Genomic DNA, 17,381 nt, shown 5'->3' with positions numbered 1-17,381 from the left:
TTCTAAACAGTTCCGGTTCTTTACTAATGAGTGCACAAACTTTTAAAAATGTCAAACCAAACTTTGAAACAAAAAATTTCAAACCAAATTTTCTTCTAAGCAGTTCCGGTTCTTCACAAATAAGTGCACAAACTTAAAAATTTGAAACCAAAAAATTTTAAACAAAAAAAAATTTGGAAACGAAAAATTTCAAAACAAAAATTTTTAAACAAAAAATTTTCAAACAAAATTTTGCAACAAAAATTTTCAAACAAAAAAAATTCAAACAAATTTTCAATGAATTGTGTTTTTTTTCATTTCAAGTACAATCCCATGTTCTGACGTGTACTATTGCACCACAATGTTGCCAGAGGTTTTTGTTCTAAACAGTTCCGGTTCTTTACTAATGAGTGCACAAACTTTTAAAAATGTCAAACCAAACTTTGAAACAAAAAATTTCAAACCAAATTTTCTTCTAAGCAGTTCCGGTTCTTCACAAATAAGTGCACAAACTTAAAAATTTGAAACCAAAAAATTTTAAACAAAAAAAAATTTGGAAACGAAAAATTTCAAAACAAAAATTTTTAAACAAAAAATTTTCAAACAAAATTTTGCAACAAAAATTTTCAAACAAAAAAAATTCAAACAAATTTTCAATGAATTGTGTTTTTTTTCATTTCAAGTACAATCCCATGTTCTGACGTGTACTATTGCACCACAATGTTGCCAGAGGTTTTTGTTCTAAACAGTTCCGGTTCTTTACTAATGAGTGCACAAACTTTTAAAAATGTCAAACCAAACTTTGAAACAAAAAATTTCAAACCAAATTTTCTTCTAAGCAGTTCCGGTTCTTCACAAATAAGTGCACAAACTTAAAAATTTGAAACCAAAAAATTTTAAACAAAAAAAATTTGGAAACGAAAAATTTCAAAACAAAAATTTTTAAACAAAAAATTTTCAAACAAAATTTTGCAACAAAAATTTTCAAACAAAAAAAATTCAAACAAAAAATTTTGAAACAAATTTCGAAACAAAAATTTTTAAACTAAAAAAATTTCAAACCAAAGTTTCAAACAAAGATTTTCAAAAAAAATTTTCAAACTAAAAAAATTTTACGTTTCACGGTTAACCGTCAAACTTTATCCGGTTTTTTAACTATTCGATTAACAAATAAACGGTTTTGATCATATTTATCAGTGAGTGCAAGATGTTGAACGAAACCAAGATTTTTAAATGTTAAACAAAACTTAAAACTGAATGCAGCAAAGATTTGAAAATCATCAACCAATCAGATTGCACGAAAGATAGTGATCAGCCAATCAGATTGCACGAAAGATAGTGATCAACCAATCAAATTGCATCAAACAATAACTTTGCCAGTGTTGTAGCATGTATTCCCTTAAGACTATGAGTCATAAGATTCAATAAGGTTAGCTATGTATCCCTGTACACTACCTCATCAAGGTCAATCACGTGGTACATCGTATTGCTTACGTTTATATTTGGCGGGAATAATCAATACCAATGACGCATTATCAAATTATCCTTCAAAGTTTCAATGTACCAATGTCCTGGACTCCTAATCCCATCATAGGTCAATAACCGATCACGTGATCATAATGATTTACCCAAAGAACAATTACCAATTATTGATATGACAATAAGAAATGTACCCCTCCCAAAATTTAAGATTGGTACACAAATACACCTGTGTCTTATGAAAAGGTAATAAATCCTGTACTTATTCAATAATAAAGCCGGTCAATAACCTTTAAATTTTGAATATTTGGCCATAAGAGGAATACCAATGGGTCCTAGAAAACGTTTACCAAATTATGTTATTTGATAATTCCCAAATTTAAAAGAGAACATAAACATATAGAGGTAATAAACCATATAACGTATTAAATAGGGGTCAATAACCTCCGAAATTTGATTTTTTGTAGTTCTTTACCCATGAAAGGGAACGATGTGAACCATCCAAATTTATAGTGGTACATATTGAAGACCTGTACGAAGATACCAAATGCTTATATTAAACAATTTCTAAAACTGAGTGGATGAGTCAAGATACCCCTCCCAAATTTTAAAGGGTGCATCAATGTACTCATGTCTTATGATATGAAATGAACCTATATACATGACCATATAAACATATACGGTAATAATACCTCATCCAAGGGGATAAATTGGGCCAAAAACCAAACACGTGATACAACATATTGCTTATCTTTATATTTTGGCAATTTTTTTTACTCATGAAAGGGAACAAGGTGGACCACCCAAATTTATCATGATACATATTAAGGTCATGTACTATGATAGCGAATGCTTAAATTGAAAAATTTCCAAAATTTAAGGGATTGGCTATGGTACACCTCCCGGGGTGCATCAATATACCTATGTCTTATGATAGAAAATGGACCCTATACAAGACCATATAATCATATTAGGTAATAGGACATCATCCAAGGGAATAAATTAGGTCAAAAACGAAACATGTGGTTGTACTAAAATTTGTCAATTTTGTACCCCTAAAAGGGAACGAGATGGACCACCCAAATTTATCATAATACATGTTAGGGTCCAGTACTATAATACCAAATGTTTAAATTGGTCAATTTCCAAAATTTAAGGGGTGGGCCAAAGTACCCCTCCCGGGTGCACAAATATACCCATATCTTATGAAAGGTAATGGACCCCTATACATGACCATATAACTAAATAGGATAATAACACCTCATCAAAGGGGATAAAATCGACCAAAAACCAAACACATGGTATAACGTATTGCTTACGTTTATATTTTGGCAATTTTGTACCCCTAGAAGGAAACGAGGTGGACCACCCAAATTTATCATAATACATGTTAGGGTCCAGTACTATAATACCAAATATATAAAATGATCAATTTCCAAAATTTAAGGGGTGGGCCAAGGTACCCCTCCCAAATTTTTAAAGGGGTGCACAAATGTACCTATGTCTTATGATAGGGAATAGACCCCTATACATAACCATATAAGGTAATAGGACTTCATCCAAGGAAATAAATTGGGCCAAAATACCAAACACGTGGTACAACGTAATGCTTACGTTTATATTTTGGCAAATTTGTACCCCTAGAAGGGAACAAGGTGGACCACCCAAATTTATCATAATACATGTTAGGGTGTAGTACTATAACACCAAATGTTTAAATTGGTCAATTTCCAAAATTTAAGGGGTGGGCCAAAGTACCCCTCCCAAATTTTTCAAGGGGTGCACAAATATACCCATATCTTATGAAAGGGAATGGACCCCTATACATGACCATATAACCATATAAGGTAATAACACCTCATCAAAGGGGATAAATTGAGCCAAAAACCAAACACGTGGTATAACGTATTGCTTACGTTTATATTTTTGGCAATTTTGTACCCCTAAAAGGGAACGAGGTGGACCACCCAAATTTATCATGATCCATATTAGGGTCCTGTACTATAATACCCAATGTTGAAATTGGGCAATTTCCAAAATTTAAGGGGTGGGCCAAGGTACCCCTCCCAAATTTTTCAAGGGGTGCATTAATATACCCATGTCTTATGAAAGGGAATGGACCCCTGTATACGCCCATATAACTATATAGGGTAATAATACCTCATCAAAGAGGATAAATTAGGTCAAAAACCCCGAAATTTAAATTTTTGGCAATTTTTTACCCATGAAAGGGAACGACATAGACACCCAATACTGATAGAGGTACATATTATGGTCCTAGGCTACCACACCCAATTTTTAGATTTGGCAATTTCCAAAATTTAAGGGGGGTGGTCCTAAGTACCTCTGCCAAAATTTAGGGGGTGGGCCAAGGTACCCCTGCCAAAATTTAGAGGGGGTGGTCCTAGGTACCCCTAGGTCATTGACCCCGGGCCAAGGTCATTGATCTTTGACCTATGACGTCACAAAAATTTTTGCTGACTCAGTTCGCCATACGCGGGGGCCTACTACTTCTGCTTACAGAAAGACAAATATACGAATCTATCTTTATCATAACCAAAGACCCTAAATTAAACTTGGATAAAGGTAGCCTGAATAAGCAGTGGGACTATATCGTATATTACAGCAAATAAGGGAATTTTGTACCTACTGTTACAGTGCTGAAATTTCTACAGCATTCAGGGCACAATATTTCACAAAACATGTATCTAGTTATAATGAACAAATTCCATGGCTCTGGATAAGTAGAGTAACAAATAAAACAGTTCTGACCAGAGCAGAATGAATTATATTAAAAACTATACTTACAATGTGTTACAATTTCAAGGACCTAACGTCCTCTTCCTCATCAGAGTGTTTGTGTCTGATGAAGAGGACGTTAGGTCCTTAAAACTGTAACACATTGTAAGTATAGTTTTTAATATAATTCATTCTGCTCTGGTTAGAACTGTGTTTTATTTGATGTATCTAGTTCATTAATGGGAATGGAAATCTTGTTGTTTCAATAAGGAAAATGGTGCATACCATATGTTTATCATAAACTGTTCTGTGTAGTTTTCCAACCATCGGAAAAGGTAAAAGTGATAATTATTCTAACTAACCGCTGACGTGACAGCCTGAGCCACTCCAACGTCATCTGTTAGCAAGCCGCCGAACTACGTCGTCTAGAGACGCACACGTGGTCAGGGCGTTGCGTCGCTCTAACAGGCGTCTCAGGAGCTTTCTGGACCGAGCAGCTGCCACGTCTTTTGTTTCACGTTACTCACAACGCTGGAATACACCGGTCGGGAATCGAACTCGGGACCACGTGGACCTGAGTCCAACGCTCTAACCACTAGGCTACGAAGCTGCCGAATATTAATCTCAGGGCTGAAATTATCCTTTTTTCCGAACACAAGAAACACGCAAACTAAGAAGCGATTCAAAAAGTAATTCCGAGAACAAGAATCAAATAGTGTTTAAAATGTAAAAGAAAAACAAAATTTTCCAGAGAATACACAAAGAATAATTTTTCAATTTGTAATCGCAAAAACGGATTTGAATAACGCGACCGACCACCCTGACAGCTTCCAGTATTTAACAATTTCTATCACGCAAACAGCAAGGCGAAAGTATATATTTTCTTGTAGGACATTCCTCTTTATATTTGGTTCATTTTTCCTCTTTTCTGGGACCAAAGGAAATCCTAACAAGGGAACCTTCCGAAAATGATAGTTGCAGTGAAAGATGTGACCTATGTCAATTGAAAGAGCTGTAACAGAGATATTCATTCCCAAAAAATTAGCTGCCCATAGCAATAGGTTCAAGAAATATAAGGGGTGGAAGTTCGGAAAACAGCAAGGTTGGACAAGGGGGGAAAAGTGCAAATTCCGCAAAAAAAAGGGGGGCACGGCAAAATACAATGCTGACAAGTGATGTATAGAAAGAGACTTGCCACAATAGGGAAAAATGAAGGCCACCAGTGGGGTTAACAGTGTTGCCAACTCCAATGAAAAGTACATGTTTTGCAAAGAGCACTATATGAAGTGAGTGCAATATTCAGTGTCAATCTGTCATGTAGAACATAAGATATGATGTGTATAATCAGTGGTACAATCTTCAAAAGAGAATAGAAAAAACAGAAGTACGAAAAATACGGAAAAGACGAAGTTGGCCATAATGCGCCACATTTGATCACGAGCTGTGCATATTAGAATGAACGAAACAAGAAAGCACCAACTATGCAGGAAACCGACGTACCTAGAGTCGAAAAGAAAATCGAGTTCCAAAGTTGGCAGCACTGGCCATGAAAATCCAGACAATTGTAATATAGTTAGGCCACTCGCTTCACAAAAAGAAAATTGGCAACAGGCATTAGCCTTTGCATCATTTGTACATGCTAGTCCACATTGTACATGCAATTGTTCGATGAGACAATGGTCCAAAGAGAAGATACATTTGCAGTGAGCACAGCGGAATACTGCCAATCCGTCACACATGGTACAATGATCGCCTGTGAATGTCTCGAAACAGTACTCTAGAGGTGTCGGAACCTTTGGTGGTCTTTCTATCAGATATCCACACATGTAGAAAGCAAACATAATCAAAGGCTTGATCTGCTGTGTGTTGCTGTCTGCAGTACTATCACCACCTATATGATATATCCAGAGTGTCCCACCTAACTCTGCGACTGAAATAGTTTCAAATCGAAAAAAAAAGACCATCCAGTTGTGCAGGAATGTACCCATGTCAGCGGGCGACAAACTTCTGTGAGACGCAAGTGAACCCAAGTCCCCCATCATAGGGTCCCAGGGGCCAACTTCAAAATTTCAAATGGCACCATCGGTCGAGTTATATTTCTTTCGAGAAATTTTGGAATATGCAACAACGCATATCAGAAATATTTACTATATGGCATTTCAAAATGGGCGCCAAAAATATCTGCTCGGTGACAAGAACAACGTGCATTTTTGGCGGCCATTTTGAAACCCGTGCTTCATATAGCAAATGTTTCTTATAGGCGGTGTTGTATCTATCCAGAGAAATATCATCCGCCCCTGTTCCCATTTGAAATGTTGCGGTTGACCCCTCGAGCCTTATGATGGGGGCCCTGGGGGACTTGCTTCTTACAAAGTTCTCTTGGCCCTCGACATGAGTACGTTCCTGTGCAATTGGATTTGCAACACCTCTTTTCGCTTCGCAGCAATTTGAGATCACAATGTTCGATGCCATGTTAAGACACAATATATATTTGTGGCGGCCATTTTGAAAATCATGCTTCATATAGCAAATGTTTCCTATATGTGTTGTTGCACATTCCACGATCTATCGAGTGAGGTACCACTCGGTAACTATTGCCATTTGAAAATTTGAAGTTGGCTCCGGGGGCCCTATGATGGGGATCCTGGGGGCACTTGCTTCTCACAGACTTGTATCACTCCCTGACATTGGTACATTCCTGCACAACTGGATCCGTCACATTTTTGTTCGTTTCGCAAATCTTTCAGGTCACAAAGTTTGGTGGGCACCCTGTATATTCCCACATACGACCCAACCATGACATAATGTTCACTACTTCTATTATCGGTTGTTGGCTCAACCCAACCATTTCATGTTCCCCGATTTGACATTGCCTCAATCACTCTAGCATTGATGCATTCCGACTGATGCCTGTTGCCGGGATTTTCTTTTTGTGAAGCAAGTGGCCGAACTATATTAGACTTGTATGGATGTTCATGGCCAGTATTGCTAACTTTGGAACTCGTTTTTCTTTTCGACTCTAGGTACGTCGGTTTCCTGCATATTCGGTGCTTCTTGCTTTCTTCATTCTAATATGCACAGCCCGTGATCAAATGTGGCGCATTATGACCAACACCGTTTTTTTTCGTATTTTTCGTACTTCTGTTTTTTCTACTTTCTTTTGTTAGATTGTACCACTCATTATACACGCCATATCTTATGTTCTACATGACAGGTTGACACTGAATATTGCACTCACTTCATATAGTGCTCTTTGCAAAACATGTACTTTTCATTGGAGTTGGCAACACTGTTAACCCCACTGGTGGCATTCATTTGTTCCCTATTGTGGCAAGTCTCTTTCTATACATCACTTGTCAGCATTGTATTTTGCCGTACCCCCCTTTTTTGCGGAATTTGTACTTTCCCCCCTTGTCCAACCTTGCTGTTTCCCGAACTTCCACCCCTTATATTTCTTGAACCTATTGCTATGGGCAGCTAATTTTTTGGGAATGCTCATCTCTGTTAGAGCTCTTTCAATTGGCATAGGCCACATCTTTCACTGCATCTATCATTTTCGGAAGGTTCCCTTGTAAGCATCCATTACTTAAGCCTAAACCTTTATCTTCGGCACATTTGTTATTTTTAAAGGAGCCACAGATTTCTACTTAAAGATATTTTACTGCACACTTAAGTGTGCTTTTTCAAATTCGTCTCTATTTTACTGTTTACGTAAAATAGCTTCAAACTGGTTATACAACGAAGATTATTAATTTAGTAACTAAATCCAATTCAATATAACTGACGAGATCACTTTTATAATGTAATGGTATTCGTAAACAATCTATAAACGAAAAAAAATAACCTACCAGAAATAATGGATAATAATTACTAAACCAACGATAAAAATCTAAGTTTCTGTATATATTTATATATGACGGACAGTTTCCTTACTTCCATTGTGTGTGATTCAAAGGGTTGTCAAATATCCAGAAACTGCAGACGCTAGAACAAAGTTACTGATGGAATGTAGACTCCGAGAAACAAACAAGAACATTTTGTAGGCCTAACGAAAATTTAACAACATTACGATTTCTGAGCTGACTGCTTCAATTGTAGTTTCTGAAAAGAATAATACCAAATACATATGTCTAGGATTCTAAATAAGCCCAATTTAAAGAGTGAAAAAATCTGCTTATTTGTGTATTTATATACTTATTCTTTACGTCACGGTTTGCATTAAGCTTATTTTAAATCCAACGTATACATGACATGTTTGGTATTACTCTTTTCAGAACTGATCCAACTTTAATGGGATAGTGTTAGAATTTCACAATATTTTTAATATTAAACTAAATTGTAACATGGAAGTTGTATCTGCTGGTCTAAAAAGTACTGAGCCTTTTCCGCACGAGATGGCGTTAAGTGTCTCAAATCTCACGGTATGTACGTCGCAACGGGTCAAGTCTAACGTCCTTTGAAACCTGACAGTTGAAGCTATACAAAAAAAAAGTGATTGTGTTCTTGTAATCAGACGCAAAGTATAGCGCCGTGAAGATCACTGAACTTTGTCAAACTGTGCCACATTTTACAATTTTATTTCGATAAAGGTGCAGCTGCTGCGCAATAGCAATAGCAAGAAGATCGCTTAGTCTCTTTAGTTCTGAAAATTTCGATGTTCCTCGAAGTGAACGACTAATCCCAGCAAAGTGGTTGATATGCTGGCAAAAGTCAAGGAACACCGGCATGTTAATAGTCATAACATCGCCAAACAGTTAAACATCCGTCATCAAAGAGTCTTAAACAATTTGGAGAAAGGTGTCTGCAAAAAGAATACCCACTTTGAGTACCACATGATCTGATTTAAAAACATCTACTCGATTGAATTTCTATCTGCGAATCTCTACTGAAACGCAATGAGACATTTCTTAAGCGGTTGAGGATGAGTGGTGAAAAGTAGATAACCTACGTCAATAATGTGCATAAAATATCGTCGTCAAATCGAGAAGCTCCATAGTCTATGACGAAGCCAACAAAGACGCCTCGGAAGGTTATGCTGTACGCTTGGTGGGACTAGAAAGGGACCGTACATCACAAGCTGTTGCCGTCCGTAAAAATGATAGACGAGGACCTGTACTGTCAACAATTTGCGTGTCAAACTTCATAAACTGCTAAAATAAAGAAAGCATATGTGGTTTCATAATGCTGTTTTCAAATGACAATACATTTATTCTAAATTTTGACTTCCCATGACTAATTTTTAAACAACCTGATAGTTTTTAATTTCAATAGATCATTATTACGAAGAATTTTTGATCAAGTTTCTTTCATAACATCAAATATCAACTTGGAATTAGGAGAGGCTGGAACTGTAAGCGCCAGAGGCAGTGTTTTTCTTACTCTTTTTATTTATTTATTTATTACAAATTTGGTCATATCTTGAAAAATTCTACTCAACTGTAGGTCGGACATTTTACAACTTTAGTTTGCGATAAAAGATCTGAAAGAAGGAAAAATACAATCTTGATACAATTTAACCGATAAATAAGAGCAGATCACTTTTTAAAGTATATGTCCACGTATCTTGAATACGGTTCTTTTATGCAGGGTATACAATACATAAATTTGTTTATCTATTATTCCATACAGTGCTTATTTGTATTTAAATACATATGGAATAATATAATAGCTATAACGACAAGGCAGAAATCTGAATCTATCCGTAAATTTCAAAACAGGTCGAGGAAATGTGCCATACCTTGGACTGAAATACTGGGGATGGATGCACATGACAGTGTGCAGTACCGTCATGGGAGCCATAATCGATTTAAATAGGAAAGCATCGTATGATAAAATGGTTTTAAAATGGCTTTTCACTGAAGTTATTTTTGAGCTAACTATTCACGTAAAACCTATTACACGTAGAAGTGAAGAAATGCTGTGCGTAAAGCCCTGTTGTTTTATCTTTCAGATGATCCAACACAGTACTGGCACTACATCCAGAAGAAAAGTATTTCACCGAATTTATGATACTAGAAAAGTTTGAACAGATTTTCTATACATGCTATCTGCGTACAGGCATTGCCGAAAAAACTGCAATGGTACTTTTGGAATTATTTGTAAACGAATCCAAACACCAGTGCATACCAGTTATTGAGAGAGGCAGGGAGCAGTCAGCGATCAGTCCTGCGAATTTTACACACCAACAAATGGTACTCATGTAAAACTGTAACATCTCACCAAGGATGACGACAGGTTGGTACAGTTCATCCAATGAACTTTGGAGGAGTACAAGTTCCTTCAGTAAGTTTTGATTAGGATAAAGTCAACTTTAATATGCAAGAAAAGATTAATAAGCAAAAACCATCGCTATTGATCGAATGTAAACCCACTTGAAACACATCACAATAAAGATATGAGTGGGGAGAAGATGGCAGTGTGATGTAGTATATGACACGAAATGCAGACCTCGTATTTGTGGACGGAACGTTGGCTGGTAACAAGAATATAGACGTTCTACTCACGTACCCTTTTATCTGCAAAAGCCAAGAAAAAAATTTCCACTTCCCCCTTCCCAACTGGTTCTCTTTGCACTTTGCTGCAAGGGTACGATAGTTTTTGAATAAACAGTTTCAAGGTTCTTGAATTAGCACGAGTGGCTGCCGTGTCTCCAGATCTTGCATCCTTTGATTTTACCTCTGGATACATTTGAAATTCTCTGCGTACCAGGTGAACATAGACAACTTGCTCCATGTCAAGCGATGCGTCGTGAATACCCGTGGTTCTGCGGACTCATGCTAATATGTTCACGAGACCATAAATCTGAGTTCGATCAGAATTACTATACATCTGCTAGTGATTTGTTGTACGACACTGGAACATGATTTAAGATAATTACAGCTATCTTCTCCCTTTCAACCAAGTACTCACGTTCTAGGAAGTAGTGAAGCCTGCTAGGTAAGAAGCCATTCACAGGAACCCGAGTAAAAAATATAATGTGTTTCGTCTCTTGGGTTCCTCATTCATTTTAGTGAGAAGGGAGATGCATATCAAAGAAAATAAACTAAACTTTAGCTCATACTTACAAATTGTCTTATCTCCCCACTTTTAACAATTTCAACACTACAGGTGTATTTGATATAAACTCATGCTATTGTACTTGTTCTTAAGTTGCTGACAGAAAATAAGTATATTCTTTGCTGGTGACTGTACAGTCAGAAACAATATTAAGTATAGGTTGGAGGTATCAGAAATGATAGCTCCAACCTATATTTAATATTGTTTCTGGCTGTACAAGCCTAAAGTAAATATGAGCTACACAATCAACGCCCTGACACTTTCGGTACAAAGACCTGTATTCGTTCCTTGGTGGTTCGGATTCTTCCCTGAACTGAAAGTTCAACGTCTTAAGTCTCGGTGCTGAAAAGGATGTTAAATTCTTAAACATGTTCACCAAAGGGCAAACTATGATTTAGATTCGGTATGTCTTCCGTCCGGTTTCGGAAAATTATTTCATTTCGGTTTTATTGAAACTCTTCGACACTGTAAGTTATTAATATAGCCACTACATGAATAAATACATTTTCCGTAAGTAAGTAAGAATGTCAAAGCCTTGAAAGCCTTTAAATAATAGCAATAATAAAAAAAAAGTGCACATTACTACATCTAGAGACATGCAGGTGTAGGAAATGTGAACCTATGCACAGAATGACAAAGAATTAACTAACAATGATTAAAAAAAAAAAAAAAAGTAAAATAGTAATGAAAAACTGTGACAACCATCATGCCGCAAACACATCTCCGCTTCCAATGAGAGCGCAATAGCAAAAGCATGGCTGACTGAAAACCTAAAGCGAGACATTTATACAAGACAGTCGTGGACAACACATTAGTTCACACGTGAAGGATAAATCAATATTTTTTTTTCTAACAATCGTATACTGATATCATACTTTAATTAAATGAAAAATTAAAAGAATATACTTTAATTAAATTGTTAAAAATAAGAAACTTATGCAAGTTTTATGTGCTATCTCTGGTGCAATTCTTGACAATCAGTTAACTGATTAGATTTATTTTGAAAAATAACTGACCCTTCAAACATCCTATTATCATTCTTATTGTTCACTTTTACTTGTAACTTCCGAGACATCATCTCAGCATCTATTTACTAAAATTAAAGGGAACATATCTGAGCGAAAATCTTACCACTAGAGATTTTATAGGTCTCAGTTTAAGTCTGTGTTCACGATGACCTTAAGGGTGATTCATAAATATAGTCCTATTAGCTAATGCAGATGAGCGATGCGCTGGCGAGTAGTTACACGCACGCGTCTGTCTTGAAAGACTCAATTGACAAAGAGGTAGAGAGCACAAGACTGCGTTCGGTAAAGGTGAAGTTCTTCACAGAAGCCATGTCAATATTAGCAATCCAATGAACGTTCCACCGAGTACCAAAGTAGCATAACAAGAGTACGATACACAATATGGCGTCAGAACCTTGTGAAACATCAAAGATGTGCAAGCACATAGCGAGCCATGTCCAGAACGATCACTACGCTGCTGATTATAGTCACTGCACACACGCAATAGCAGTATGCAGTTAATTGGTCACTTTGACATACATACACGATTCGACAAGATGTTAGTACGCAATAACTCCGCCAACAAGTTGGCGTATGTTCAGTTCTGTGACGCTTTGACGATTTGGATGAGCATGAAGGAACAAAATTGTTAGGCACGTATCTAGGCTGCACAGGCACTTTTAACTTTGAGGCGTAAACAGTTCAATTATGTGAAATAGACTGCTATACATCTCTGTACACAATTGTTTTCTTGTCATTAATTGTCAATTTTAATCGAGGATACTTTTTGACTGAACTTTTATATGATGTCCAAAATAATTTTCTTAAGGAAAGTGTCCTTTTCTGCGTTTGTATGTGAAAAATTATTTTTTTAATAGTCACACAGGAATACATTACTATGCTGTACTGCATCCTGTGTTGAATTGTAGTTCAGATACAAGTTGTATGTTCATGTTATTATACAACTTCAATGAAGAAAATGGAACTAAAACAACAAAAATTCTTCATAGAAAGAGATTCAAAGACAGGTAATGCAAACATTAATTAATATAGGTTCGTATGCACAAATATAAACTTCTGTCTTCTCAGGGTGAGGAGGTTTTCTATCTGAGCTTATGGCTGAACTCAACACTGGCTTAATCTGACAATGCAATTCAGATTATCGTTCTTGAATAAAGTTACTTTTCAAGATAATCTTGAACGAGCTTTTCAAAATGATTATAGAGCTACTAATGTACTGACCGTCCTATTTTTCAATTACTTTAATCTGTAAAGCAAAGTTCTTACTTATACTTCTCAGCTTCCTTTCTGAGGTTCTTTTTTCGGTTTATTTGCAAGACACGGCACATAAAAGGAAAACACCATGATGTCCATAGGTTGTGAGTCGAAACATAATTGTGTTTTGAATATTACTAGACCAGTCATCGAGTAACTGATGTCAGGTTTATTCTCAGACAAACTATTCTTTAGTCATCTTAAAAAATACGGATCCAGTTTCTTGTCAAGGTGTCTCTCACAAACTGGCATTATATGCCTTATTTCAATGCTTGCTGACACGATTTTTTTTTTTTATTTTGTCCACGACTGTGTATTTCTGAGTTCTAGCATTTGGCGAAATAGCTAATCCCAAATAGCACATAAAAATTTGATCTGCTTATATTATTTAAGCCATAAAACACATTGCGGTCGACTTACCTATTTATTCTGAATAGTTACGCTCAATATTAATAATACCTGAAATGAAAGACAATCAAAACTATTAAGTCTTCCTTGAACACGATGACTGCTTCCTGCTTTTCAGTTTAATCCCCTTTTGTATCTCACTACAAGAATTCATTCTCGTAAATATTACTGGAAATTTTAACCGCATGCTACATCAGTGGCTTACTAATGTGGTTATTAATAAAGATAGAATTTTGACGTATTTGCAGTTCAATTCGAAGACGAAGCCTCTAATGGGAATCGAACGCCTTTACCGCATGTGTACAAGAATTATTATATTTCTGTACGCTTTTTCAGTAAGAGTTATTCAATGTTTGTTGTAAATAAAACACTAGTAAGAGACAGGAAATGGTATTTAATTCAACATATACCATAATTCCTCACAGTTATATGTAATATCGGTCAAACAGACACTACGGCTTCGTTAGCACAATGTTGTCTTTTCTTTGAGATTTTGGATGGTATTTCACACAATTGTTTCTCCATCGAATGTAATCGTTAAAAACTTAAATAAACAGAAAAGATTATTACTGATGTAAGTCCTCTTTGAAAGGAAAATTTAAGCAGGAAAAACTCATCAAATCCCTGAATTAGCAAATGCAAATCTCATGATGTAATTTGCATTTAGGAACGAAACGCGTGACTTCTCTCAACCACACCAAAAGCATCTATAGTACAGTATTTTACTACAACATTGATCTACATACTTCAAGAGACCTCCGTAAGTCACTTCTTCGAATTTATTAAAAGTTTGTAAATAAGAGTATACTATTAATTCTTTCCGTATATTCCCAGTATTTACAAAACGTTCCAAAAAAAGGGCGTTCTTAGGGCATCATTCACTAACACTTGTGTTGAAGTAATCACACATTTAAAATTGTGTTGTAAAACTGTATTACGTTTCAAAATCATTGAAGTAATTTTACTAAAGTATCCGAAAAACATGACGCAAAAAGAATACTGTTTTTAAATTTAATAAAATATGGTGGGACTCGAGGAGGCCTCTTACAGGAATAAAGCTTGTACAACCATGATCAAAAATTTTACTACACTGATATGAAAAATTTGTTTTTCTAAAAATTTCAAAGGAATCAAAAATGAAAAATGATACGCAAAAGGTATACCGACATACTTTCATAATTTGTGAATATTTTAATAGCACTTGAATTAATTTTTCTGAAATTCCCCAAACCACTTGAGCTAGATCCTCTCGTTTTGAAGTTAGTTAGGAAGATTTAGAAGCAGATCTTCTGGGATTTTTACAGTTTGTAACCTTATAAGGTGGCGTTATCATAATAAATTACATTAGGCTTAAAAGTAAATTAAATGAAATGGTATCTTTCAGTTTAATGTCCCATGATTAGTCTTTTAGGCTAAGGGAAACGGATGATTTAGACAAGTGAATGATGAAAGAATTGGCGGAATGTGAATGTGGGAGGAAACGGGAGTACGAGAAAACTCACGGATACGGCCAATAAACTTACTTGGCTGAAGATCGAACCAAGGATCTCACGCACCAGAGGTAAGCGCTCTGCCATTAAGCCACAATGTTCCCCCCTTTTGAAAAAATAAAATAAAATGGAGTCATTTCGCACTCTCCTTTCTTGCGATTCGAATGTAATTCTTAATTCTTAATTACGCCAACTTCCTTGCTTTATTGATTTCAGGTATACATCGCCCAAATTATCAAGGAAGTTAATAGTTCTGAGTGCTGAATTTTCCGTTGTCGATTTTTTTTTTTTTTTTTTTTTTTTGTTTTATTCATGACTTTTTCTGTAGCCTACGCTACTGATTACAAGAATTATCTTTTTCATCATGGTCGTACTCACAATGTAAAGAAAAATCTTTACGAAAAAAATATATATACGGCATAACATAAGTAATCGTCATAGCTCTTATTTTCCAACAAATACAACAATTTAAAAAACGTGCATATAAATAACTACTCATATGATTGTTTTCTGTCATATTTTACTCTAGCAACTTTCTTATTTTGCTCTTGCGAAGCTTTAAGCAACTGTGAATTAATTATAGAAAACGAAACAATGTTTTTTAAGAGAAGACAAACTTCAATCAAAAAGGATTCTTTTTACTCTTTTCAACGAATATTTTAAATAAAGCATAATACCTTAACGGTAGTTCAAAAATGAATAAACTGTTACAAAGACCTATTGTACTGAGGGGAAAAACGGACTTTTTACCTATAAAACAAAAATCAAGATTTTTCCCTCATTAAATTTACTTAATTTTCCTCTTCAAAATTTAAGGCAGCAACTTATTTTAAAGATAATACGGTAGGTAGGATTTAAACTAGAAGAAAATACAACTACACAATTCACGCGTACAAAGTGATTATTATATCTTGAAGAAAATCTTCTCTATCGCTACATGATAATGTCAAGGAAAGTTAAGTTCTACTCTACATAGCATTTGAAAGCGCAACACAAAATATTTCAAATTAATAGATCAATTTAATTTTGCAAGCAAGCTTATTACTAAATTTGAGCCACACTGCACAAACGAAATAAATATTACCATGATTTAATAAGTGTGAGAAAAAAAAGACTGCTATTAAAAGTGACTGCTCACTACAACTACGAATTTGAAATTAAAATGAAGTGAAATCTTTCAATTTAACGTCCCACGGTTATGTCCTTTAGGCTAAGGGAAACGGATGATTAAGGTAAGTGAATGATGACTGAAGAATTGATGGAATGAGAATGTTGGAGGAAATGAGAGTACCCCGAGAAAACCCACAGGCACAATGCTGTCCACGGCATCACAAACTTACTTGATCGGGGATCGAACCATGGACTACACGTATCAGAGATAAGCGCTCTATCACTGAACCACTGAAGATGTTAGTAACTTCAGATTAAATGTACCATGTTTCAGCATACCTTAAAATACATATTGTTTACTAAAGCATGTTATAAAATATGCACAATACTATATGTGTTAAGAAAGTTTGTAACGTCTAAAAGAAATTCTGTATTATATATCAATGATAAATAAAACAAATATGGTTCATAATTGCGCAATGTTAATTCAAATACACAATCCTCCTGATGGCATATGGTAAATGTGTGAGTCAAAATTTGTTATTAGTTCGTTTTAGTTACGCGAATGCAGTAAGAAAAACATCCAAATATTTTTTTTCTCGAAAAAATAAATAATTTGCACAATATAGGGTTAAATGCTTAGGAAAAACACGAGAAGAGATGATTTTAAGAGGAATGTTTAATTAACCAGAATTCGCAAGCTCAGTTTTCAAGTTTTCTTCACGAGTATTCAAATCTAACTGGGACTTCGATTTTTTTTTTTTTTTTTTTTTTTTTTTTAATATCAAAATACGTTCAGAAACTACTTTCGTTTCTCGAGGAAGTTCCCTCTACATTA

At 35.3% G+C, this 17,381-nt stretch overlaps 1 protein-coding gene across 5 annotated transcripts in view; it reads right to left on the bottom strand.

Annotated features, from left to right (window-relative positions):
• Positions 1-17,381, bottom strand: part of LOC145668825 (myeloid leukemia factor-like) — a 133,315-nt gene that overhangs the window by 10,381 nt on the left and 105,553 nt on the right. The window contains exon 6 of one of the 5 annotated variants that reach the window (XM_081737006.1): positions 13,956-13,994. The exons of the other annotated variants lie outside the window; for them this stretch is intronic. Coding sequence (XP_081593132.1) covers positions 13,985-13,994 — 10 coding nt within the window. The 3' untranslated portion in view covers positions 13,956-13,984. The remainder of the gene's footprint in view (positions 1-13,955; positions 13,995-17,381) is intronic. 5 annotated transcript variants of the gene reach the window in all.

This window comes from Thermobia domestica, chromosome 13 (assembly GCF_964235325.1).
Source record: "Thermobia domestica chromosome 13, izTheDome1.hap1.1, whole genome shotgun sequence".
NCBI lineage: Eukaryota > Metazoa > Arthropoda > Insecta > Zygentoma > Lepismatidae > Thermobia > Thermobia domestica.
This window is presented reverse-complemented; position numbering and strand designations above follow the sequence as displayed.